Here is a 27,773-nt window from a genome sequence, read left to right on the forward strand (position 1 = left end):
TTAACTTGTTTTCTACCTTTGATTAAAGTCCAAAACTTGGCGCACGGATGATTTAATGAGGGGAAAGAGTACAGCACCAAGTGAAGAAAGATGATGCAATGATAGGAGAAGCTCAAGAGGAAGAAAAATGAAGACTTTGGCAAAAGGGAGGAATGAAGAACTTCTGGAATACAAGCTTGATAAAGTGAGTACCTGTGTGACATAAAAGGAAATGGTCTCATATAAAATCTTATGTATATTTCAGCATATTTTTGAACAAATGTTTAATTAGGTATTAATTTGTGTCAAATATTATCCAGTATAATGGATGTTGAATTACATAACACAAGAAGACATCTGAATACAGGAAAATAAGTGATTTTTCAAAAACTGTGCAACTATTATTTGATTCAAATTATATATTTTTTGTTTTCACATCTAGTTCTCTTTGCCATGTAGTCTTTAGATTTCTTATGCAAAGAATCACATAAATGTAATTTCTTCCAAAATCCATTAAAAGTGATTCCATTCTTGTTAATATGAGTGCAAACAGATTAACATTATTTTTAAAATTATTATTACTATTTTGTCCTAAAATAGGGCTCATTTCAGTTTAATTTAATTTGTCATCTGTTATGGAAAACCAAATCCTGAGCCTTAGTCATTTAGCCAACATGCAGACACGTGCTTCTTGCTGTTTTTATGGCCATATGTTCGAATTTCTCATAAATGCAAAGACAACAACATGCAGAGCAGTGTGGTTTCCTTAAAAAAATCAATTCAAATGAAATAAGCTGCAGATCTTTCTCACATGTCATGCGGTAAGACTTGTTGGGGTGGTGATCAGCAAATCTAGTTGCATTCTGCATTTTTGTTTTGTAGGCTAGAAGCTGACTATTAAGATTCAATTACCCTGGCTTAACTTGAGTGAACATCATTGACCCCCAGGCTGTGATACTATCCACTCACCTGATTGTTTTTGTTCTTTAAGAGAAATTCCACAGATAAGATAAGAACCCACTTAAACTGAAGCAAAAATAAGAGAGACAGGGGGTGGAGGAGAGGTGAAACAGAGTGTTAGCCTGGTATAATTAGCTCTGTCTGTTAGGATCTACCTACCCCCCTAATCTATCAGAGATATATATATATGTATTAAAACACAAATCCAATTCCCTTCACTGATCACTCGCTTGTCTTTTCCATGTATAAGATTTCAGACACCAGCAGGGAGAAAATGTTGTTGCATGGTCATAGCCGGGACATCAGGACTCGGGTGAAGTGGGCCGGGAAGTCACGTGAGACTGCAGGTTGCAAAGGTACCGCAGTGAGTGTATGCATCGATTCGTATCCCAGGATGTCATGCCACCTGGTTGACAAATCTCACTAGTTTTCCATATTAAACACATGCTATCCTGCACTGTTGTTTCACAATCCACCACCTGCATCATTACTGTACACCTAGTGATAAAGGTCCTCTTTTAAAGTGCTGCAGAGTCTGGAGTAACTCAGAGTTTATCAGCCAGGAAAGCAGGTTGCAGCATGTTTTACTTAGTTTTTACTGACTGGTTCATTTCACCTTCACTTGCTTTTTACTTTAAAGTTTACTTGCTGGTTAGATTTCGGCACCAAATACAACTTGTTTTGGCTCAAGATAGGTTCACAGTTTGGACCAGTGATAATCATTCACTCATGCATGACTCCCTGCTCCATATTTACTGAGTTCTATGAATAATTTTCTCTGCACTATTAAATGCACCATTGCTGTTACATAGTCAGAAGGTGGCAAAAGAAAAAAGGTTAAATAATGACATAAATACTGACACACAGCATTGTATTAAACACAGAACATATTATTATTAATACACAAAGTTAGTAGTGTCATGTGCTCCTCTCTTTCCTCTCATCTGTCTGCCATTTTTCATCCATGATACTATACAGGGGTTGGGGAGTGACCCCTGGTTGTACACGGCATTTAACGAGGAATTGTGGGATACTTTGAATTCAGGTGTAGTGAAAGTGCTATAAAATCTCTATATAGTCAATACTTGCTATAAAGTGAGTAGGGAGTGATTTGCACACAGCCTCTGTTTGCTGCTGGGTGCAACTCTTACATCACCCATAGTGGGGAGCTGTTTGGCAGAAAAGCAACGCAAGCACAAGAGTTAGATATGACACACCAAAATAAACACCGAATGCAACCCCACATTATGTTATTCTGGTGATTAGTTATTGACTGATTAGGCATGCGCAAGCTGACATACACATGCAGGCATGGACTGTAATCCTAAATTGTGGCAGGATCAGTGCAGTTCAGCTCAGAGGGATCATCGTCTCAGCAGAGTTTTTAAAAGCTTAACTCGACGGCCGGCAGAACAAGAGCATTTTGACATTTTTGCAGCCGTAATTTCCCCCTCTGTGGACTGAGATGTCATCATTTGCACTGGTCATGTGTGAATGTTGGTTTGCATGTGTGTGTGAAACTGTGCAGTTTGCATATAGTAAAAAAATGAAGCTGTATCAAATTCTTCTATTCCTTTTTTCTCCCCCTTCTTCATTGACTTTGTCCACATTTGGGATCATACGAGTTTACCCGTAAATCTTCTTGAGTCACTGCTGCGAGCACGGACAGCTGTGCTTGTAAGATCATCTCGTCAAGAATACTTAATCTTGGCTTTGAGATTAAATTGGTCTGCCTCCATCTAGCTACCTCGGTGGGCTGTGTGCAGGATATTTCCACATGTAGACTTTTCCACAGCAGTGCTTTGGTATCGACGGGTGGCGAGCGGGGAAGAGTAGGCTGTCATACTGATTTGAGAGAATGGTTTAGTTAAAAGTTTTGAAAACATAAATCGTAGATTAAGCTGAGAGTGCGGGCCCATTTGAGTAACTGGGGGTGCTTTTATTTTATAGACTTTAAACAAAATTATGACTGCATGCGGTATTTCTTTTCACACTTTCTCACTTTTTCCCCTCTACTCCTGAAATACACAAATGTGGGTCGTTGATGTGTTTCCATATCTGCAGCTTGTTGACTCTTAGTAGGTTGTGATGGCACACAATGTGTTCTCAGCTTTTATTACTTTAGCTGAGTGCATGGTGGTAAGGAAACTGGGCAGCGGGCATTGCACATTTGTTTTAACTAAGAGTCCACGGTCTGCAACCTTTGGAGTCAAGTGCTGTTGAATAGTAGAAGTAGAATAGTTCCTCTAATCTGGAAGTGGGGAACACCTGAGATTAATTTGTAACAAATTTGTAGCAAATAGTTGTCAACATTGGCAGCACAGTGGCACGGTGGTTAGCACTGTTGCCGCACAGCAAGAAGGTCCTGAGTTCAATTCCAACATCAGGCTGGGGTCTTTCTGTGTGGAGTTTGCATGTTCTCCCTGTGTTTGCGTGGGTTCTCTCCGGGTACTCCGGCTTCCTCCCACCGTCCAAAGACATGCAGCTTGTGGGGATAGGTTAATTGGATAATCCAAATTGTCACTAGGTGTGAATGTGCGAATGAATGTGAGTGTGAATGGTTGTCTGTCCCTGTGTGTTGGCCCTGCGACAGACTGGCGACCTGTCCAGGGTGTACCCCGCCTTTCGCCCTATGACAGCTGGGATAGGCTCCAGCGCCCCCCGTGACCCTGAAAAGGATAAGTGGAAGCGAATGGATGGATGGATAGTTGTCAACATCACAATTATTCAAATAAAGACTTCTTCCTTTGAAAAACATGATTTATAGTGTACTTTCTTTCTTGCTAACCCAGCCCAGACCAAACGTGGAACAGTCAACAGGCAGGCATTGCCTAATGAAAATGACTGTTTGCCTGTTCAGTGGAAAAGTTCTTGCTCGTTGTTATTCATGCCTGCTAATGGTAAGCAGAGAGCAAACACTGATAATAGAAGCTGATGAAGGAGGTGTGAAGCGAGAGTGGATCAGGAGGGGAGGGGAGAGGATGAGAGGAGGGACTGGAAAACAGATGCTGGTGCAGCAGCATCGCAGCTACCATCCCTCCCTCATCAGGGCCCCTCCCCTTCCCCTTCCCTGCCCCTCTGTCGCTCCCTCACTTACTTTTGGTCCCTCTAATCTTTGCCCACTATCTCCCAGCGCAGAGAGGCTCGTAAGCCGAAGCCCTCAACAGCCTCTCTGGTTTTCCTGCGATTTGCCATCAAATCATGGGATAGTGGTGGAGTTTTTTTTCCCCCATCAGGTGTTGTTGCTCGAATTTGGAATATGGCTGTGAAGCTCTGTGTACACTTTTCCTCTCTCCTGTGGGGATTACCACAGAAATAGTGTGTGTGCATGTGTGCATGTGCTTCTGTGTGTGCGTGTGTGCTCAGCACTATGCCTATTTCTGATGGTGTTGAATGGACCGGCAGAAGTGCATCACCATGAGAGGGAGTCACCATCACCGAGGGTGTGGGTGTCAGCACCTGTTTAGAAAACTACTCAGTGAATGTGGCTGCTGCTTTGTCAAAGCCAGAGGTACGTAGAAGTTTTACTGCAGGTTTATTCATCTGTTGTTGCGGTGTCTGCAAGATGTTGCAGTGTTCATATTTTGTAATATGAGGAGATGCATTCAGACTCTGTAGTTTCACTGCAAAGTAAGAGCTTTTATTCAGTTATACAATATAATAAAGACCATCTATCCTTCCTCTTTTACTTTTGATTTTTAATCTTTTCATTATTTGCATGTATCTTTCATCTGTTCGGTTTCGGGTAATTTTTAATATTTTCCATTTCATTGTAAGGGAAAACAGGAAACAGGAAAGTTTCAGGTGAAAAGTTATGCAGACTTTTCAACCAAAAATCTCTTCTCTCGACTTCACCTGTTAGAAGATTTATATGAACACTAATGTGTTAATCCTATGGATGGAGGTAAACTGCCAAGAAAAATGTTTTTCAAAAAAAATGATCTGAATGTTACCTGCTTTTGGGATACTGAGACATTCCAAAATCAGTTGAGAGACATAATCTCGTTAGCGTGTCCTGGGTCCACCCTGGGGTGGAACCTGAAACATCTCCCTAGGAGGCACCCTAGCCAGATGCCCAAACCACCTTAACTGGCTCATTTTGATTGAGCTGAGCTCCTCCAGAATGATTGAGTTCCTAAGCTATCTCCTGACCTTGGAAGAGCCCAGATGCTCTTCGAAGGATACTCATTTCTGCTGCTTGTATCCACCGTCTTATTCTTTTGGTGACTACCAACAGTTTGTTATCCAAAGGTCAGGGTAGGACTGTAGATCAATCAGTTAATAAGCAGCTTTCACTTCACACTCAGCTGTCTCTTCACCACAACGATTCCCTCACTTGTGACCACAAGATACTTTAACTCCTCCACTGGGGGTAGCAACTCATTCTAACTGAGAACCATGCCGTCTGTCTTGGAAGTCCTAATTCCCATCCCAGCCTCTTCACACAGACAGTACATACACCCCAGTGTGAGCTGGAGGTCATTGGTCAGTGAAGCTAACATGACCATAGGCTAAACCCTTTGCCCCTAAAATGTCATGTCCATACAAATTATGAACAGAATCTCTGAGGAAAGGAGCTAGTCTTAATCCTGGGAATCTGGACCAAGCTCGGACAACAGTTATTCATGGACCAAATAGCACAGAGATATGCCTTCTACAAATCCACACCATACATGTAAACTTTAAACATTCTGACTCAAAGGTTCAGTTAACAGACTCCTCTATCCAGTAACATGGTAAAAACCTTCCTATGTAGGCTGAGGACTATGATCCCCTGAAGCTGGAACATACTCTGCAGTACCCTCGCTTATAAAGGGGGACCACCTCTTCAGTCTGCTAACCATTGGCACTATTTCAGCAGATACATCGAGATGCTCGAGGATCTCAGGGCATATCTTATCCAGTTTTTCATACTGTGACCATGCGTATGAACAAATGATCAAGGTCTGGCTGTCCTAGTATATTTATGAAGTCTTTAAAACTACTACCACTATAACTACTACGATTACTACTGCTGCTAATAACAGCTGTTTAAATTTTGTCTTAAATATTGTCTGAGTGCACTGTTAGTAAATGACGTCTGCTGGGCCCAGTCTTGCTGTGGTGTGAGGTGTGAGCTCCTGGATCAGGGCCATGTTCTCAGAATACCCCCACTATGTCATTTACTAGTCCATGGTTTGATTTGGGGATGAAGGTGACTTAGTTAGATTTAAGAAAGCATTGTGGTTTGTGTTAAAATATGGCCCTTTGCATCATTGGAACATTTGCAACATTAACCTTGCACACTGAACAACTGGATGGTACATCCATCCAAAACACTGGATTTCCTTATTTGTTTGATTAAGGTTTAGTTTACTGAGATTAGATGGATATGTCCATAGCCATGGCTAGAAAAGATTTTTTCACTTTTGGTTTTGTGTGCCACAAACTTTAAATACTAAAAGCATTATGTTAGTAAAAATTCTCATCTGGTTGTTTCTCATGTTGGATGCAATTTTGAGTGCTGTTCTATGTAGAAAAAATCATTTCCCTAATACTGTGACACTGCCTCATAGCTAATGCGGCTGTAAATACACACATATTAAGACTTGCACACACAAAGGCACATGCATAGACACAGAGCCATGTCCCACAACTGCAACCCTTAAATCCTCTGTTGTTCCAGTTGTTTCAGGAAGTGATTACAGGGCAGCTCTCCGCACTGAGCTGTGCTGCTGTGGCAGACCCTGCAAACAGGCATGTAAAATGTGAAAATGAAAGCAGTGTTGCGTTGCCTCGCTTTCTCACCTCCTGGTTTCCTTTGGGATACTCATCTTCTTAGTGATGTGATTCCCCCCACCCCCCACCCCCAGACATTTCTAAAAATATCTGTTTTCTATTTGTGGATCAGTCATAGATGACACTAAAACACTAACTGCTTTTTAACATCTTTTTGCTCATGCCTTTTATTTATTCAGTATTTCTTTTTTCTTCTTCTCATTTTATAGTGTTTATCTTGTTTGGTATGGAGATTTCTCCTTTGTTTTACAAGACCTCCTTCTTCTCCTTCACTCTGATCCTACTCACTGATTGCTCATTTCATTTGGCACAATGTCCAAGTGCTATTTATAAAGACAGAGAAACACTTCCAGTTAAAGTATTTTTGGGTAACTTGCTTGGAAATCTACAGTTTTCGATGTGTCACCAGACATTCTTTCACTGTGGTGCAGAAACTGCCTTGATTAATAGCCAATTAGCCAGTGTGTGTGACATCATCCTTGCCAGCATGTGTAGAAGTAAACCCGATGAGTAACAAGCATGAAAGTGTCTAGTTTCACAGATCACCTCCATATACAGGAGTTTACACACTCACTTAGCCATCTTACACTTTTTGGGTAATGGTATGTTTCCTGCTGAACTAAATGTCTGATTTTAACCAGATTTACATCACAGCATGAAGTTAAACAGGGCTGTACCTGCAGCAAGGGAAGGATTCAGTCTTCTCGAAGACAAAGCAGTTTTATTTATAGTGCATATTTTACACAAACAATGCCCTAAAATTATGGAACAGGAAACACGGTAGTGATCTATTTCTACATCAGTGTTTGTTGGGAACCATTAGCTACACGATGCAAACAATAATGTGTGCTTCTGGCATGTGCTCAGTGGTCAATGTGATGCTTACTTTTTATCTTTTCACTCTAAGCTCTGTCCTTAACCTTACCTACAATGAGGCAAGATGGCGTAGGCTGTGAGGGTATTTTAGCACAGCCGCAGCAGGAGAAACTGATCACTGAGTAGCTCGTGTATTTAGCAATAGACGTTAGCAGGAACAGTGTGTGTAAGTAACCAGTATGAGTAAAAGAGGGTTAGTTCAAAGTTATTTTTTTATTCTTAGGTAATGCAAGCACTGAGGAGAACCCATAGTCTGTGTCTTAAATCATCACTTACTGTACTTCATGTGTAAAATAAGTTAATATCTTGCTGTAAGACTTTATGCAGGAAGTTGTGTATGTGCTGTTGACACACTGTTTTGTTCCACTGTGGATCTTTCATGGTTTGATATTGTAGTGAACTTCCCACACAGAATTCATTTACACTCATGTAAAATTAATGTAATTCAACATTCAGTTCAATTCCAGTTTATTTTTGTAGCAATCCATGAGGTGCTTTTTACTGTAAGGCAAAGACCCTACAGTGTTACCAACAATCAGACCACCCTTTATGAGCAAGTGACAGTGGGAAGGAACATCTCCCTTTTAAGAGACTTCTGGCAGACTCAGGGAGGGGCAGCTGTTTGCTGTGGTTGGTTGGAGGGGTGACAGGAAAGAGAACAACAGAGAGAGAGCAGAGGGAGACAGGACAAAACAAACCTTGTGGGGGAAAAAATGCATGTAGTGACTCGCTGCAGTGGTGTATTAACACATAGGGAGGGAAAAATGGTGAGTGGAGAAGAAGTGCTAAGAGGACCTGCAGCAGTCTGAGCCTATAAGAGCAGGATAACTAAAGGATGGCCTATGGTCACCTGATCCTGTTTCCTGGATGTCTGTTTCCTGAATCCAAACTGGGAGCTTGTTCCACAGGAGAGGGCCCTGATCGCTGAAGGCTCCAGCTCCCATCAACTTTTAGAAACTCTAGGAACCACAAGTAAACCAGCAGTCTGAGAGCAAAGTGATCAGTTTGTATAATATGGTACTATGAGGTCTTTATGATATGCCATTAAATAAACAGGGCTTTAAGTTGCGGCTCATGTCTAAACAGGTGTGTATTTTATGCACAGGTAGGTCTTGATCAGAGCCTGTTTAAATCCATTTTACTGGAATAATTATAACTTCATGCCTACATGATAAGTCCTCTTTGTGGTTAAGGAGTAAAAATACTCATTGGCATATAAACAGACATATTCCTCTGTGTGTGTATTGCACTGGATATATACTTCTGTGGGTGTACACAGAAAACATACACCTTGCTTGATTTGTATTTTTAATGACAGAAGAAGTATAAACTGAGACTGCAGTGATCATCATTTCTTCCATCAGCAGGAAGATAATGTGACCCACAGATGAATAATCAGCTGCCTCACATGACGCTTAATGAGATGAAAACACTGAAATAAATGAAGTAAATGAAACCGCATGTTGGCATCTGATTATTAAGAGAGATTTTCTATCAAATTATACAATCAATTTAATTTCCTGGATGGATAATACTTTATGATGTAAACTGTAACTTTAACTGTAAGCATTCAGTTATGTTGCAAAATGTTTAACATAACTTTTAAAGCATTAGAAAATTAGAATTAGATAATACGTACCGATTGCTGTCACTCACTGTGAGCCAGATGTGGTACTACTTCAAAAATATTTAATTGAGTTATTTGAACACTCAGTTGCAAAAGTTATTCAGTTATTCTTTCTGTGCACACATCAAGGAAATGTGGTCAGTGCTGACACTGGTCAGGAGACTAACTATAAAACTAGAGAATGGGAGGACCTACACTTCTTTAAAGTGGAAAAAATATCAAAGTAGCAAGTTAAATGCTCAAAAAAGGTCAAGAGGCCTCATTTTCCTTGATAACTGACTATGAATGACTCTGGATGTGATTCCAACTGGGGTAAGGTTTGCTGACTCACTTGAAGCTTTAGAAATAATCCACAACTACCCAGATGGTCTACTCCAGTTCAGTGAGTCAGTTTCTGCCCTCACATATCAAACTCCATACTGTAGTAAAATATGCTGGCAGAGATCAGTGCACCAGAAAGGATTACTGTTGGAGTGAGTGACCCCTCCTTAATGTTTTGGTCTCATTTACTGTCATCTTCTTCCATCTGGGCATGGATGCAGAGAAAATTATCCTCTTCCAAACTCTAATCTATCCATGGATCTGTATGTCGTTGAGCATTTGTGTTGTGAAACCACCTGAAAATAGTTGCTAATGTTGCAGTTTAAATCAACAGGGTTGCAGAATATAAAACTATGTATTTAAAATAAAAATCTTATGTCTGTAATGTTTGAATGTGTGGATGCATTAGCAGCATGCATCCTTGCATGCACTTCCAACACTCCCTTAAGTCCTGATGATGGTCCAGCTGTTGCTCTGTTGGAAAATGACACCTTACATAACAATTTCAAACAAACATGACCGGCTGAGTTGCTCAGCTCAGCGCTGATCTGGATGTCAGAGAAGCCACTATGACTACTAAGAGTCATTTCAGGGTAAATGTTAGTGTATTTGCAGAAAAATGAGGAGTGATTTGTACATACCTCATTTTAACAGATGTTGGGGTGGTTGACAGCATTCATGAATGACCTAACCTTGATAGTTGTTTTTTTTTTTTTAATTTTTAAAAAAGGGAGACCAGATGGCAGTCTCTGCTCGGGGTTGTTTGTAGTGACTCGTTTGAATTTGTTCTGTACTTATTTGGATCACATAGTTGTTGAGATGCTGATAAAGATGCTGCAGTCACTTAACTGATTGAAACATCTGCTTTGAAAATATAAAAAATTAACTGAAAAAAAACATAATTTTATACTGTGCGTGATTTTGGCTGTAGCACTTACCAGTGATGTGACTCTGTTGTGGTCCAGAGAACTAATATATGCATTCGTTATCCTAACTTGTCATCTTAGTAGTTTCCAGCTGACAGTGGGCAACATGCATGGTACACCCAGACAGGGTTGACATTTGTGACAGTACTGATGAGAAAGGGACACAGAAAAGCATCCAACCCATGAAGGCACAGTGAAAATATGCAAGCGTCAGTCAGATTTGAACCTTGCTTGCTTACTGCTGTTCCACAGTTTATTTGTTTGTTTTTAACATAAAGAGAAGAACGTTATAAACCTAATCGTTAGTACTGGATAATGTCTTCTAGCTGTTTTACTTCTTGTTCTCACCTTCTAATGCATCTATTTTCTGTGTCCTTCATCCTCTAAATTCATCTTGTTTTGGATTCACCGTTATTTCTTTTACGTTTCCAGACTCTTCCATTATTTTTGGTCAGCATGTTCATTTAGAATATAAGCAAGCTGTTGACAAGTTCATCTCTCAACGTGTCAACAATCCCAAACTCTAAACAGACACAAACACCTCCCCTCTGTCTAAATCATCCCGTTACAGAAATCGGCTCGTGTTATTCACTGCATGAATAAAGCAGCAGACAATTGTTTTAGTATATAATCTTACTTGAATGCAGCCTCCATTAAATGTATTGTTTTGTTTTGTAGGATATCTTCATGCCGGCTGAAAGCATCAGTCGGTATCACTAATCGTGCAAATATCATGAATAGTGCATTTAATATTTGTCTGCTTTTGTACACAGGGAACAGTTTTTTTTCCAGTCTTTTTAAAATAAAAGGAGTTAAAATGGAACAGGAAAAAAAAATCCCACATGATTTAGTATTTTATTGTCAGTATGGTGTCTTGTTTAATGGCTGCATCAGGCAGTTTTGGCAAATGGCTGACCCAGTTTTCCACTGGCTTCTAGAAAGCTTGTTATTATGATTACAGCTTACATAAATGTGCTGACAGGGAAGAGTGGCTTCTGGGAAGAGTCCAAAATGACAAAATGGGGCTCCTGAAAGATTTCATTTTGCTACGATCAGCAAAACAGAGTGAAATTTTAAGGTTGCAGCTCTTGATTAAAACCATGTGGTTCACGATTCGATATCAGTTTCCACAGTGGAGAGACTTAAAGCTGGAAACAAGATCCAGCTGTGGTGTTAAACGGTGTCATCTCTGGTACTGGTCCAGGCTGAGCTGCTGACTAACAACATTCAGTGCAAACATGATGATCTCAGTTGTGACTATTTTAAAATGCTTTAATTTGTGTTATCAGAAAGGTTTGATCCTATGAACATGCTAGCTATATTTACCAGAAGAGTTCTGACATAGTTGTACATTTCAGAGGAAAATGCTGTATCCTGCATTTAACTGTGGTAAGCATATTAAACTGATGACGTACTGGCTATCTTGCTTTTACTCTCTAGTGAGCCACTAGCCACTTTATTTTGTTGGTTTTTTTTAAAGAAAATGCTCCACAATGACAAGCTAAAACATTAGTTTTCCATGAAAATATTTAACTAACAATAAATAATATAACACGATATATAAACAGGTTAATTTGCTTCATAATGCCAACTTTAACTTTTTATACCTACTTTTTAAACTAAATGATGTGAATACTACTACACTACTACAACCCCAATTCCCCAAATTTGAAAAAAAAAATGCAATCATTTGTAAATCTCATAAGTGGATATTTTATTCACAATAAAAAAAATTTTCGAATTTGATGGAAGCAGCGCATCTTAAAGAAGTTGGGACAGGAGCAACAAAAGGCTGGAAAAGTTAGTGGTCCTCAAACAGCTCACAACAACTGGCAACAGATCAGTTTTGGGACTGGGTGTAACAAGAGCATCTTAGAGAGGCAGAGTTCCTCGGAAGTAAAGATGGGCAGAGGTTCACCAATCTGCAAAAAACTGCATCTACAAATTGATGAACAATTTCAAAATAATGCTCCTCAATGTAAACTGTGAAGGCTTTGAATAGCTCATCATCTACAGTACGTAATATCATTAAAAGATTCAGAGGGTTTGGAGAAATCTTTGTGTGCAAGAGACAAGGCAGAAAATCAGTATTGGATGTTGTGTATTTTGTTCTTGGGCAGCACTGCTTTAAAAACAGGCATGATTCTGTCATGGAAATCACTGCACGGGCTCAGGAACACTTCCACAAATCACTGTGCCATCCACAAATGCAGATTAAAGCTCTGTGATGCAAAGAAGACGTCACATGTGAATATGATCTGGGAACATTGCTGGCTTTTCGCTTAAATTTGCCTGAGGCTACCAGGTGGAAACTGTTCTGTGGTTAGACAAATCAAAATTTGAAATTCTGCTTGGAAAACATGAAACAGAAGAGAGCATGACCATCAAAAGCTTCTGATAGTATCCATGGTTTGGCAGCTTACTTTTATTTGACATTTTACACAGTGCTCCAACCTTTTTCTGGTGCTGGGTTTGTATTTTCTTTGATGCATAACCAAATATTTCAAATTATTTAGTGTTGAGTAGAAGAATGTTAAAATAGGAGAGATCTTTTTAAAAAAATATTATTATTTTACAAAAGTATTGCTTTAACTACATTTTCCTGTGAATTTGCACAACAAATGCACGCAAGTCAACTTTTACTATAACATTTCCAGTTGAATTTATTTAGTCTTTCCTTGTGAGAACAGACCAGCTCTGGGATTTAAAATGATTTAGTGCCCGTAGGTACAGTAGCTGCAGCTACTGAAGTTACAGTGTGGGCTAAAGACAGGAAATTGAACATTTTTGTGCAGAATTCTGTCTGCAACATTTGACCTATGAGGATATACCCTGCAATTAGCTCCTGGACTTTATTCCTGTTCTCTCTCTCTCTCTCTCACCCCCCCCCCCCCCCCCCCCCCCCTCTTTCTTGCTCTTTTTGCAGCAGAGTCGTACTCTGTGGCAGGCAGTGATGGCAGTATCACTCCCTCAGTGGGCTCTGTACCTCACCAGGCCTCAGGCGGCTCCAGTCCCTGCTCGCACTCCTCGTCTGGAGGCTCACGGCACCCTGTCACCACTCTGAAGAAATGGCTTACCAATCCCGTCCGCAAGCTGAGCTCTGATGCCAGAAGTGGAGCGGGGAAAGGCGAGAAGCAGATGTTTGGGTCAGATGGGAGGCAACCAATGTTGATCCTTTCCTACACTGAAACTCAGCAAAGGCCTATGGAAGTGCACAATAACTACACCATCCTCACCTCTGGAGACACAGTGAGTATTTAAGACAGACATATAAACTTCATTTACGGTACTGAGATATGCTATATTAGTATAATGATATGTTTATTCCTAATTACAGTTTATTTTTGTTGCCAGGAGTGGAAAGATGGCCTGTTGAATCCAGCAGCTCATTCTCCTTTACATCCAGCTTCTCCGAGCTACTTATCGGACCTCCTGCAAGGCAGAGACGCACAGAGTCTAGTAATGATGTTACCCCTAACCTGTCTTTACACACCCATAAATGCAACGGATTCAAAGCCGCTTTCTATCTCAGCAGTTAAACACCATAAATAGGTCTCATAGAAGTCATAAAAGTAACTCTGCTAGAAGCACACATTTAAAATTCATCCATATCATACACAGGCAGTAAATGTTTCTTTTGCATGCTGTGAATACAACCTGGTACATTGATGCACATGAAGAAAAAAACAACTAACTATTTTGTTGTGTATTTGTGCAATAAATACTTTAAAGGGTAGTTATGATGGTTCTCAGAAGAAGCAAGACCCAAACATAGGACACACAAGACACAGGGAAAACTCAAAATCCAAGAAAAAAATCCTGAAATGGGCAGAAAAAAGGAAAAAAATCCCAAAAGTGATACACTGAGAAATCTAGGAACAAACATGCACACAAAAGCTTGACTATTATCCAGACAAGCCAGTCTGGTAAGTGAAACGTGGACAGCTGATGGCATATATTCTCAGGGGACTGACTGACTAATTGAATGCAGGTTGTCCAGAAAAAAACAGAACAAAGGTTGGAAGTACAACTGAGAGGTCGTAACCAAGGATAACAAAATAAAACAGGAAATAACTCACACAGTAAGCACAGCAGGAATGCCAAAACATGACAATACTAATTCATTTATTATTCCATGAGTTATCAGCCCATCATCGTCATCTAAATGATCTGTGTCACTTGTGGGCAGTTAAGGACTGAACATTGATCCACAACAGAACACATTAAATGACTACATTAGAGGTATAATTGACTTCACCCACAAACATACATGTGTGCATGAAGAGCTTTGTATTCCAACCAATATTTGGTGATTTTAAATTTTTTAATAAAATATATAGTTAGGGCTGGATCCAGTGACCCTGAATCCTTCCTTAGTTATGCTGCAATAGGTCTAGGCTGCTGGGGGATTCCCATGATGCATTGAGTCTTCTTCAGTCACCTTTTTCACTCACTATGTTTATACACCTCTCTTCATCTATTTTTTTTTTTGTTATTATTAATCTCTGGCTCTTTTCCACAGCATGTCTTTGTCCTATCATCATTTACTCACGCCAGCCATTTGCATCAGATGGCTGCCCCTTTCTCAGCCTGGTTCTGCCGGAGGTTTCTTCCTGTTAGAAGGGAGTTTTTCCTTCCCACTGTCGCCAAAGTGCTAGGGGGTCATATGATTGTTGGGGTTTTCTCTTATTTCTTTGTATTACTGTAGGGTGTTTACCTTACAATATGCAACGCCTTGAAGCAACTGTTGTTGTGATTTGGCACTATATAAAAGTTGAATTGAAATTCAATTAAAAGCTGGAATACACCCTTGACATGCCACCAGTCTGTAGTGGGGGGCTAGACATAGCTCTATAGAGTATCATTCAGATTTATCTTATGTTAGCTCCCTGATTAAAATGTAAGTTCTTAAAGTAATGGTTCTCCTCTGTTAGAGACTCCGCATGTGCCTCTCTTTCCTGCTCTCAGGCTGTGTGTCAGACTGTTGAGAAAGCCTAACAGAAAACAGCTTTTAGCCAGAATATGCGAACTGAACAACAGGAGTACACCTGCCAAGTGTTAGGAAGACCAGATGAAAGATTCTTGAGAAACACACACTCATATGCACACTCCAAGAGCCCTTCGTTTATTATACATTTTTTCCCTCAGTGTATGTTACTAATTGAAGTAATTTGACTCTCTGACTGCAATTTGACAATCAAAAGAAAAAAACAAGCAAACCAAAAAAACTACCTAGATTAAGCATCAACAGACCTGTAACATAGCTGGGTATAAAAAGAGCATCTTAAAGACGCAGTGGGTCACCAATTTGCAAAAAAGTGTGGAACAATTTCAGAATAATGTTCCTCAATGTAAAATTGTAAAGACTTATTGTAAAGAGATAAAATATGTCATCGTCTACAGTCCATAATATCATCAAAGGGTCACGGGACAAATCAGTATTGTGTGTACTATATGATAAGATAGACATGATTCTGTCATGGAAATTACTGCATGGGTCAGGAACACTTCCAGAAAACATTGTCTGTGAACACAATCTGCCTTGCCATGGATGGATTCAGTTTAAAGCTCTATCATGCAAAATCAAATCAATAGAAACTCCACTGCCTCTTCTGGGCCATAAAAAACATTTTATTAGACAGATTTTAAGGCAAATGTTTGATTTGTGAATTAAACAATTAATTGGGCAATTTGTTGGTTAAGAATATATTTTAAAAACACAAAAAACAGTAAAGTCCTCTGCACTTTCCCACAGATCTTCCATGGAGTGTCTCTTGTTATTAAATCTTCTGATAATGTAATGCAGAGCTGGTAGCAGATAATGAATAACTTAAAGCATAATTACACTTACACTGCACATGTCTCCATCTACATCCTGCCCATATAAAAGCACTCCTATTCATATACACCACCTGACCTTTGTGCATTATGACTCAATTTTGCTGCATTTTTCATGTGCATGCTCACACACAAATAAATATATAAAAGCACCGACAATATTTCTCAGAAACCCTACACTGTACTGAGTAATCTTTGAGAGGGAGTGGAGTAGATTGAATCCTGTGGGTTTTTGTTGATCGCATCTGGAAGTAATTAAGTAAAGAAAACAGCCTTTAACAGGGTTAGGGCTGAGGGCCGAGTGCATGCCAAAATTAGAAGAAGAGCCTCAAAGGCAAGGTGAGAAAGAGGTCTGTGGATGTTGGACACTTCTCCAAAGATGACAGAGTAAAGTTTTGTAAGCTTTGCAAAGGTGATAAAAGGAATTTTTAAATGATTAAAATAATCATTTAACTCATAAAGCACATTGTTTTTCTTAATAAATGATTGCTCTCACTTTTAGCCTTTTTTGACTCATGGCCCTGCAGAAAAATGTCATTGCTTAGATACCTGTAGCTTCATATTTATTTTCAGTTATTAACTGTTTACTCTGCTGCTGCCTGGGTTACTATAAACAGTCTTACTGTCCCTTTAAAAGAGTAGTTTAATAGTTTGGAAAATATATTGGATACATGGTTTGTATGGTCAGTATAACAAACATCCAAAAGGCAGTTAGCCTGGCGCAGAGACTAGTAACAACCACTAATCACCAGCATGTATGAGCAGCTTCATAAATTTGTTTGCACGCAAAAAGTCTGGACACTGTCAGGTGAATCAGGCCAGGATAGTATGGAAAGTTGGGATGTTGTGTAATACATTGTCTAAAGTAGTAGCGCTTTGTACACATGCTACTGGTACTTGCTGCTTTTTCTTTCAGTAATTTGAATAAATTAGAAAATTAAACTGTTTGCTGGAGAAGCCGCTGAGCTGCTCCCTGATCTCAGTGCATCACCAGTTATCTGACAGCACAACAGCAAGTCATTGCAGAACAGAGCATCCCTGCAAACCAGTTGAGCTCCACACATTTGAATCATTCTCCAAATATAAAATGTACATTTGATCTACTTGACAACATGTTCTGATTCTGCAATAGGCTCTTGTTCACCGAGGCAAAAGATAAAAATTAGGATTCCAGTTAAATTCACATTTGATTACAGTGCTTTTAGGTGAAGAGTGATGTTTGTTACTTAACAGCTTTCTGTGCATTTTTCAGTTAGCAGGCTCTCAGTTACAGTATATGACTTGACAAACTGCTCATTATTAACCTTGCTGTCTGCCCAACACTCTCCTCAGCAGCACAGAAAATGTGCTTATTATTCTCAGGTTACTCAAAATTGCCCCACTGATGTGTTTCCCACGGCGATTACTGACTGGATGTGCCGTACATGAAGCCTAATGATTTTAGTGTGTGTGGATGGATTGCTCTACAGCACTGTGCTGCAGTGGGGGAAGAAGTATCCAGAATTTTTAACTAGCATGCAGATTAAAATACAGCTGTATCTACAATACTACTTGAATAAAAGTACCTAGAGTTACTTTTCTACTCTTTATTTCACAGTCATTCAAAGCACTTTAACCAACTGACCTCTCTGATTGAATGTAATACTGTACGTTACAGAAATGCCAAAAGATGTAATGTTTTCCTTTTGTGTTTTAGAGTCAAAGCATCAACACTCTGCAACGGGAGGACAGCTGTACTGTAACCGATGACTCAACCAGCCAGTGTTCTGGTACAGTGGACAGTGAAGAAGAGAGAAACATTGCTTTAGAGAAGAGCATGTAAGTCTAAAGCATTATACCAATGACTGTAACTTCTTTAACTTCTTTATCCCCTCAGGATTGCTGAGGTCCATGGACCAGCTGCTCCTGGCAGTCCCAAAAACCCCTCTGAAAATCACGGGCAATCGTCCAATTTCAATTATTTCCCCCAAATTGTGGAATGATCCCCCTGCTCTTTTATCATTTTTCCCTTTTATAGATAAAGGCTATGTGTTTGCCCTTGTTTCATGCCTTTATGCTGAGAGAACTGTGACTAACTGTGATTGATATTTCGCACAGTGCCCCGAGATCATCATCAAGCATCTCGTTGAACTCTCAAAACTTGCAAATGCTTCTAATACAGTAGTCCTGTCTTTTTAATGTTTGTCTTTCAGATACGTACTAACAGAGCTGATAGAGACAGAAAGGCTATATGTTGAAGATCTTGGACTTATAGTGCAGGTATGCCTCACCTCAAATGATCTACTTATTAGTTTATATAATTTATAATTTATATAAGAAACACCTGACATTCCTTAATTTGTACCAAAAGCAAAGGAGTTTATTTCCCGTATAGAAATAAGCAACTTCGATACATGTTTGTGTTTATACAGGGTTACATGGCCACCATGGGTAATCAGGGCGTTCCTGAGGACTTGAGAGGAAAGGACAGGATTGTGTTTGGAAATATCCACCAGATCTATGACTGGCATAAGGAGTGAGTCAGAATGTCTCCCCCCTGAGTTCCTCTGAATATGAACATCTCTTATGTTTAACAAGTTTCCCCCCCAAACTTCTCATGTTTCATAACTGTTGAGCATGTGTCATACCCCCTGCTGCTGTTTGTTTCCTGCTTCTGAGTACATGTGTGTGTGTTTGGCTGGTTGGCTGCTTTTGCCTGACCTTCTGTGCTTTGTGTCACACAGTTATTTCCTGGGAGAGCTGGAGAAATGTGTGGGTGATCCAGACAGCCTGGCCCGGCTCTTCATCAAACATGTGAGCCTAAAGATCAGTGAGAGACTAGTGTCCTTTTTTTTCTCAGTCTGAACATTTGGCTGAACATTTAGTCATCACAGCCCCCAGTGGTGTAATGCCTCGGCCTGCTGCTGTGCAGATGTGTTTTCTTTTTGTAGATCAGCTGACTGCAGGTGCAGCTGGTAAATAACAGGCAGCAATTAGTGTCGAAGACGCTTCCACTGAGACCCTGCTGTTTGTAAAAAGGAGCTGAATCTACACCTCTCTGAGCTCTATTAAAAGTTTTTTTTGTTGTTTTTACTCTAAACTTCAGAAGATTTGATGATCATTTGATGTCAAAGTGAAAACAGATTTCATGCAAACGGCAACATTAAACACAAAGAAAGCAACTTTTATTTTGTGTTTTGATGTAAAACATCAAAATGTGGAGAAACTGGAAGGGTGTGGAAAACGATTATTGGCACTTTACAGTCGAGCATCCGTATTGCTGTGCTACAGCAAGAATATAAACAGAATAAACTCATAGTTTTGATTTGATTTTCGGACCAAACATCTTTATTTCTTTAGGTTACTGCAGCATGTCTAATTCAGCTTTGGATACTAAGGTGTAATTCTTACCCTGCCCATTGCTCCACACTTATTTGTAATAATTTCCATTATTCCTCTTCCACTTCCAGGAGCGGCGTCTTCACATGTATGTGGTTTACTGTCAGAACAAACCCAAGTCCGAGCACATTGTCTCTGAATACATCGAGACATACTTTGAGGTAAGAGCCCAACGGTCTCTGTCCCCAGAGATGACTTTTTCAGCCTAAAAAAACCTTGTTTTTCACATTTCTTTCCATCTTTGTCTTCTGACAGGACCTCAGACAACAGCTCGGTCACAGGCTGCAGCTCAATGACCTGCTTATCAAACCTGTTCAGAGGATCATGAAGTATCAGCTACTGCTGAAGGTTTGCTACTTAAAAAGATGACCTATTCACTTGCATGGCACCTGCTACATGTTAATATTAAAATAATCTGTCATTTGTTTGATTCAGGAAACATCAAAATGATCAAAATATTAAATAGTAAATGGGTTAATTTACTTAAATTAAAACATTCACAACTGAAAATTGTGAGTAGGTGCTCAGCAACCTTGCATACAACTAGCGGGTAACCAGTTGAGGCAAGTTCTCTATTGCAGAAAGATGTCTTGCGAACGAGTTTTACTCAGGCTCATGCTGATTGCAACTTATTGAAAATCCATTTGCTTTTATAAATTAGAGGGCAGCTATTTAAAAACCTTCTCCAATCTGTCTGAGAGTGGTTGCAGAGGGAGATTAAGATTATTTTGAGACAGTTTCCTTCAATCCAGGTGACCTGTGCATTCACTTTGCACAGGTCCAGGTGACCTGTGCAAAGTGAATGCAAAAGGTTCGGCAACTGGTTGCAAACAGCTGTCATCCAGTTTTTTGCAACCGGTGCCAAATATGAAAAATTCAATTCAGCCACTGATTTGGATCCTAGTCACAAGGAGGTTTTTATTATACTGAACCATTATAAGTCCTTATTTCCTTACTTTATGTTACATTTTTCTATTCAAGTTGTTTCAGTTTATTTTATGAAAATTAAAATAAATCTCTTATTGACTGGCACCTTCAGGACTTCTTGAAGTATTACAGCAAAGCTGGGAAGGATGTGGAGAAGCTGCAGGTACGAGCTCATTATGAAATGGAAACTCCAATAAAATGCTTTATCATTTCAATCGCACACTAAAATGATGTTTTCACTGCTATCCATCTGACTCAGAGAGCAGTGGAGGTTATGTGTTTTGTGCCAAAACGATGTAATGATATGATGAATGTGGGAAGGCTCCAAGGTTTTGAGGTAAGATCCCAGCCGTTTTTTAATGTGTTCTTAAAAAATAAGACGCATATCCGGGATGACTTGTGTTCTTTGACAATGGTATATGATATATGTACTGCTCAGGGGAAAATCACGGCTCAGGGGAAGCTGCTCCAGCAGGATACCTTCTCCGTCAGCGAGCAGGAAAGTGGCTTCCTGTCCAAAGCGAGGGAGAGGCGGGTCTTCCTGTTTGAGCAGCTGGTCATCTTCAGTGAGCCAATTGATAAGAAAAAGGGTTTCCCTTTGCCGGGGTACACCTTTAAAAACAGCATCAAGGTGAGATTATATTTGAGTGCTGAGTGTTGAGTGCTTTTGTTAATGTTCAAAATGAGCAGTGTTGGGAACTAACGCGTTATTAAGTAACGCGTTACAGTAACTACGTTATTATTGTGGTAACGAGCACGGTAACTAGTTATTATGCCAAAATCAGGAACGCGTTAGTCGTTACTGGGATTTAGATAGGGTCGTTACTCGTTACTTCGTGTGGTGGCTATCGCGGAGCTTCCACAGATTCAGTAACATTAGCAAGTGGGGAGGCAGCAGGTGGAGGAGGGAAAAGGGGAGGCAGGAGGAAAAGAGACCCGAGGCAGCCGCCGGTCCAAGTATGAACTGAACTTCAGGTAAGAAGTTATGACCTGCAGTCTATCTGGGTCAGATATAAACCAAGTTTAGGTGGAGTTTATTTTCGTTATTCTGACTTTTTCCATACTGCGTACTAGCTAGCATGACGGAGTTTCTATACAGCTGGGTGGGTGCTATGAAGTTAATGTTGAACTTATTTTGTTCATAAGTTATTAGAGTTGCCAACCGTCCCGTCTGGTATTCCAGAGAAAATATTACGCGTTTCTTATTGAGGTGAAAAGGAACAGTTTGTCCCGTAATTCAGCTAAAATGAAAAAGGCACAAAGCTGGATTTATTCTGTGTCTTTGCTGCACAGCTGCCTCTTCTTCTTTCATTCTCCCCCCTCCCTCTCCCGTTTCTACTTCAATCATGAAAACTGATCAATGATCAGCTGATCGGCTCTCTTGTTTGGTTATCGCCCACTTTGCGCCAGAAAGAGGAAACCAGCCGATGTCGCGTTAAACAACAGCAGCACGTTTAAGCTTGATCAGCTGTTGTTAGAACTTATTTAATATTAATTTCTAGTATCAGCTGATGTTTGCTGGAGCCACAGCTGCAAAATAGCTGCTGGTCATGATGTGGGTTTGGTTATCTGGTGAAAGGGAAACATGAAGATGAAACCAGGAGATGTCCTTACTGAATCATCAGAGCTGAACAGGTGATGGAGAAATAGGTTTACCTTTTAGGTGACATGAATGAGTTGAAGGGAAGTTATGAACTGTTTCTGAGAGACAAATAACCCCAGGATCCTTTTTAGGTAGCTGACAGCTGGTAACTGTGCAGGTGCGGATCTAGCAAAGTTTTGCCAGGGGGGCCAGGTAGGGCATTAACAGGGAGAGGTGGGCACAAAGAAATACTTTTCTTTCTTATTCTCATTTTAAAATGTCTAGCTTTTAATAATATATTATCTGAATCTTACAACAAACGATTGATAGATTGATGCCATATATACCATCAAAACAGTGAACATCACTGTCAGAACAGCGTTTGTTTTCATTCAAGGCTTTCTGGTTTTTCCTATAATGGTGGGCCAGTCTCTAGTCAAAATGCCCGGGCCGATTTTTTGTCCCCATCCAGCCCTGTATGCAGCTCATCTGCAGTCTGGTGTTGCCTACATCTTTCCTATTTCAGAAGGCAGAATTTCCGAATTCTGAGTACAATCAAAGCACCACGACTGCAATTTTTGTGTTGGATGTAAAAGGCGCACATGACGCTGTGATGTAGGCTAGAATCATGGCAGCGGTCAATGACGGTCCAGGCGTGGGATTTCTCTCGTGAAATATGCACATTATCTTTTCCTTTCTATTGGTAGGTGGCACAGTGCACTTGTGGCAAGTAAGCAAGCTAGAAGACTGGCAAAGTTATGGAAGCAACACATTAACAAGAGAATTCTGAGTAAAACCAAAGTTACTTTCCCTAGTAACTAGTTACTTTGAAAGTAACGAGTAACTTGAAGTAACTGAGTTACTTTTGATAGAAGTAACTAGTAATGTAACTAAGTTACTATTTTAAAGTAACTTACCCAACACTGAAAATGAGCATGTTGTGTTTTGCAGGTAAGCTGCCTTGGTGTGGAGGAGCACTCTGAAGAAGATCCATGCTGTCTGGTCCTGACTTCCCGAGGCACTGACGGCAGTGTGACGCGCTTCATCATGCAGGCATCATCTCCGGATATACAGCAGGCTTGGCACAGTGATGTGGTCCAGATATTAGAGACTCAGAGGGAACTTCCTAATGGTACCGGAGCTCAGTCTTTCTTCTATATGACTGTTGATTTAAGAGTTTGGTCTGTCTGAATAATGCAACATATCTTCCTGTCTGCTGCAGCTCTTCAATCTCCGATAGAATACCAACGGAGGGAAAGTAAGTCAAACAGCCTGGGCAGGAACACGAAGTCTCCGTCTACACCAGCATCTGGCCTGTGGCCTCACTCTTCAGCATCCGTGGACAGGCGTCAGCAGCCCTGCTTGCTGTCTTATAACACCTCCTTGCCCTCTATGCATTCATCCCAGCACAGCCCGGCATCGCAAACGGTGCATGTGAAACAGCAGTGCTTACCATCATATTTATGCACAAACATGCATCTGTATTTTTCTCACAATTTAACTTTGACTTCTTTGTCTCTTTAAGGTGTCTAACCCTTGCATGGTAACACTTCGTGCAGCTCACCCCTCACTTTCCTCCCCCATGCAGCTCAGTCTGTGCTCAGAGGTGAGACATGACTGTGGCACATCCAATGGCCTGGCTCCCTGCAGCTATCACAGCCTGCAGGTAAATTATACACAAAGCTGACTGACCTCAGTTATTTAACAGATGAGGCATCTGCCATGCTGATAATTTATTCTTCCTGAAAGAAAATACGGTAAAAGTTGTTTACGGTCTATAGTTATGCACTGGTGTCATCAGTGAACATTTTAAAGTGTCTATTTGAACCTAAACTATCTGTATAGGTAGAAATTTACATTTAACGATTACATTTGCAGGCAGCCAATTGAGTCGGGTCCCTTTGAGCTGTGGTCATTGGTCAAAGACTCATTCAGACTGATGGCAAAATGTCACAAATCTGTCTGCATTTATAAATTAGCAGGGTTTTTTTTTTGCAAAATTTCAACAATATCTCTAAGAGTGATTGCAGTCAGTCCAAGTCAGACTGCAACTGTTTGCAGAAAGATTGCCTCCAATCAGGTCGTCTGGACAATTGCCCTGTCATCAAAGGGATCGTGAATGTGCACAACCATCAAGCTCTGGGCAGCCATTTAGTCAACACTAGTTGCAGTCGGTTGCAGAATGTGATATAATTCAATGCAGTCAGCATTTCTAAATAAAAGAAAGTGATGTAGATCAGCTCTGTGGAGCTCGTCTGTGTGCGTGGACTGAGGCTGTTTGTTGTGGCGATCATTGATGGTGATGGGAAATGACTCTCTGTATGCCTTTGTGAAAATATCCTGTTGTTGTTACTGCATGGATTTACAAACCTGGTTGACCTAACCTGCAGCCAGTTTATGGAAAACCCGTTGACCTGCTCTTTTATCTCATTCATTCAGACTTCCACCAAGAGGAGGAAGCAGTTTGATCACAATACTTATTAGGCGTGCTGATCTGGCCTGATTCCACAAAGTTGTTCTTGTCCTCTTGGCTTGCTCTTTGTGTTTTGGATCAGCTGTGTTTCTATTGTGCTTTAAATGCACAAGAAAAGAAAAGTTTCCTATCTACCTTTTCACACAGCCTTTGTCACACATGTCATGCATGATTCCTGACTACGTGCCATTTTTATGCAACAGCTTCTTAATTACATTTATGTAAAGAAAGTCACTGAGTACAGGTTCATTTTTCATTACTGATGAAGTAATTGCACGTAACTTTTGCAGCCCTATTCTACTAGATCCAGGCTAAAAAAGTAGAGGTGACAGGGCCTTCATAATCGGTGACCTTTTCACATATGATTTACCTAATGACTAAAAAAACCCTATTTATTCTTGCTTACTTTGAGTTCTACTTGAGCAGGGTTTCCTGGCTTTTTATTATGCAAGCATAGCCTTATTTACTTCTAGTATTACTTTAATTGATTAAAGTTTCTATTTTTAAAATGTATGTTTATAGTTTTTGTTGTGCATACTGTATTAAATAATTTAACAATTTTTGTTTAAATTACCTCAAATTTACCTCAAGTGGTGAAAACAAATCACTTTATTCTGCAAATGCTAATATTACAGCCTTAACAGCACAATTCTTTTATCTCCGTGTTATTTTTAAAGTTTGCCTTTTCAGTCTTATTTTGCAAATGTACTGAATTACACTGATGCCAGAATCAATCACCTGATTAACAGGAAGCCTTTGAAAATCTGCAGTGTGTCTTCACTTCAAATGCCAGTGTAAAAATTGCCTATTTCCTCTCAGGGTGTGCCCGCCAGTTTCCAGACGATCACATTTAAGGACGCTGGGACTTATTCAGTGCATCAACTAAATAACTTGGATCAGCTCAAGGAGAGCGAGCAATAATGTGCTGCAGTGTCACATGAACTCAGTTTACCCTTCTGGAGCTGGAGTACCTCGACTAGGTCTGACTGCCAGGACACTTTGTTCCACTCATGTACACAAGCTGTCCGAGTCTGCGTGTCTCTGTTTTCACATATTGTCTCATATTTCCTTTAGGCTTATGATGTGGGGACTATTCTAGTGAAGTTATGTTGGTGTGACTGTATTCATTTGAGTGCATCTGCATATACATTACCAATCAGCTATAACATTAAAAACAAGATGAACAATTCCGATCATCTCTTGCAATGCAAAAATCTGCTGCGAAGCCTTAGGTGCTGCCATTCATCTGGATGTTACGCTGATATTCAGAGACCATCTAAATAATGTTTCTTCCACCTTATTAGCGAAGGCACTCCTTGAGGGCAGCAGCCTCTTCCAACTGGACAGTGCACAATACGCACTGCAAAAACTGGACGTATGTATGGACGTAAAGTAAAATATGTTGACTTGGCCTCCAAACTTTACCCATTCTGACTGAGGATCTGCACGAAGGCACGAGAAAGCCCCATCCAAGCTCCACCCTCCATTCCACAGAACACAAAGTTTGCCACAGACTCAGTGAACCTGCATCCATGCCTCCAAAGCTGGGATGCCAAATTCATTTTACATTGAGGGGGCACATACAGCCCACTTTGATTTCAAGTGGGTTAGGTGTATCTACACATTTAATGCCTGTGATATCTTAATATAAGAAAAAAGTGCAATTTCAAAATTTTGTCTCAGTTTTTTGGCTTGATTAAAAAAAAAATGTTGCCATAAGACATGAACTAATTTTATCAGGATGACTTTGGGGTTAAATTGTAAGAAATAAATGTGTAAAATTACAGAAAAAGTTCTGGTATCTCATTTCCTTGACTGTCCTGTAATTATAAAACAGAACATTGTTGTTAATTCACATTTTTTAAATTATTTCATTATTATTGTTTTTAATGTGGACCCATTATAAAACAAACAAACAAGAAATGTTTTAAGAGTAGATATTCAAGAGTAAACAGAAATGGGGGCAAACAAAAATTCAGTTTTTTTTCTAATTGTTAATGCTTTAGTGTAGCATGAATGCCCAGGAGGGCGGTCCTTATCAGCAGAAAAAGCTGTTAAATATACCAAAATAGAGTTAAAAGTCGAGACTACGCCCTCTTTCACATTTTCCAGTAGACCAGATTGGTGTCTGTGTCAGGAAGATTCTGGCCCCCGGGCCTTATGTTTGACACCCTTTCTCCAAAGAGATCTTTTCACTAAGCAGGTTATTTTAATGTTTTGGCTGATTGGTGTAAATGCAGGCATATATATATATATATATATATATATATATATATATATATATATATATATATATATATATATATACATACATGAAGTGTATATATCTGTGTCACCACAGAGACTGTGCTTCACGGTGTTTATGTATTAATTTCTTCCTCTTTCCTTTGAAAATTCTTTGATGGATCTTTGTATAATGCGTAATATTTTCACAGGGGACCAATTCCACTTTATTCCCACAGAGAACTGAGATCTTAAATCCCTCCTCAAATAACTGTATCCATGAAATTGCCAAGTGACTGTAAATCCCAGTTATAGTCCAGGATCTCAATCCACACGAGTTATGTGTATCCCTGCAGTCCCTGGAGATTAGCGAATAGCTGTGCTTTCTGTCTGATGGCCTGTTTTAACCCTGCCATTGTCAGTCTTATCTGAACTAAACATATTTGTGGACTTACACAAAGCACGTGTCATAACCAAGCAGAGAGAGGAAAAAGGGAACACAGATAAAACCGAGGTGCTCATTTGTCATTGTCGTCTTGAATGTAAATAATTTTGTGTTGGATCATATCGGTGAATCTTGTGCTGTCCTGATACACTCGTGGAATTAAAGAAGTTGTTCAGATATTTGTTATCATCATTTTTAGTTTTTCACTTCATGTGTTTCTTTTAGCATCTCCTGACTGTTGTGTGTCTCTTGTTATTTGGTCCCATTGAGTAACTTGTTCTTGAGATTTGCTTCGGCCCTTGTGCCTATGAGGTCTCAAGGCTGATAGGTCAGTTCATTTATCCTTCCATGTTTCCCGTCTATTTTAAATATAAATAACCCATTAAAGCATAGTTGCTGGGAAATATGAATTATTTCCATCTTAAACCAACAGTCTGCAG

At 39.9% G+C, this 27,773-nt stretch overlaps 1 protein-coding gene across 4 annotated transcripts; it reads left to right on the forward strand.

The window, feature by feature from the left end:
• On the forward strand, positions 1-27,510 carry arhgef25b (Rho guanine nucleotide exchange factor (GEF) 25b). 4 transcript variants are annotated; one of them, XM_085158753.1, is made up of 17 exons: positions 1-184; positions 1,190-1,295; positions 13,394-13,716; positions 13,822-13,926; positions 18,002-18,123; positions 18,498-18,564; positions 18,717-18,820; positions 19,029-19,098; positions 19,755-19,844; positions 19,939-20,031; positions 20,723-20,773; positions 20,870-20,947; positions 21,050-21,241; positions 23,144-23,324; positions 23,415-23,620; positions 23,718-23,858; positions 25,485-27,510. In XM_085158753.1, exons 1-17 carry the CDS (start codon positions 128-130, stop codon positions 25,584-25,586), a joined length of 2,088 nt encoding a protein of 695 aa, XP_085014879.1. In that variant the 5' UTR covers positions 1-127; the 3' UTR covers positions 25,587-27,510. The 4 variants fall into 4 exon arrangements, with proteins under 4 accessions (XP_085014879.1, XP_085014877.1, XP_085014876.1 ...); XM_085158752.1 differs by lacking the exons at positions 1-184; positions 1,190-1,295 and adding an exon at positions 4,031-4,450; XM_085158751.1 differs by lacking the exons at positions 1-184; positions 1,190-1,295 and adding an exon at positions 4,029-4,450 and having other exon boundaries at positions 13,397-13,716; positions 20,870-21,241.
• Positions 27,511-27,773: the final 263 nt, after the last annotated feature.

The sequence above is a fragment of the Neolamprologus multifasciatus genome, chromosome 5 (genome assembly GCF_963576455.1).
Source record: "Neolamprologus multifasciatus chromosome 5, fNeoMul1.2, whole genome shotgun sequence".
Taxonomy (NCBI): Eukaryota; Metazoa; Chordata; class Actinopteri; order Cichliformes; family Cichlidae; genus Neolamprologus; species Neolamprologus multifasciatus.

Coding starts and splice junctions, on each gene's coding strand:
- arhgef25b (XM_085158750.1), top strand. CDS start 4,333: ATGGACCGGCAGAAGTGCATCACCATGAGAGGGAGTCACCATCACCGA. Junction 13,717..13,821: donor TCCTCACCTCTGGAGACACA/GTGAGTATTTAA, acceptor TTTTGTTGCCAG/GAGTGGAAAGATGGCCTGTT. Junction 18,565..18,716: donor ATCTTGGACTTATAGTGCAG/GTATGCCTCACC, acceptor GTGTTTATACAG/GGTTACATGGCCACCATGGG.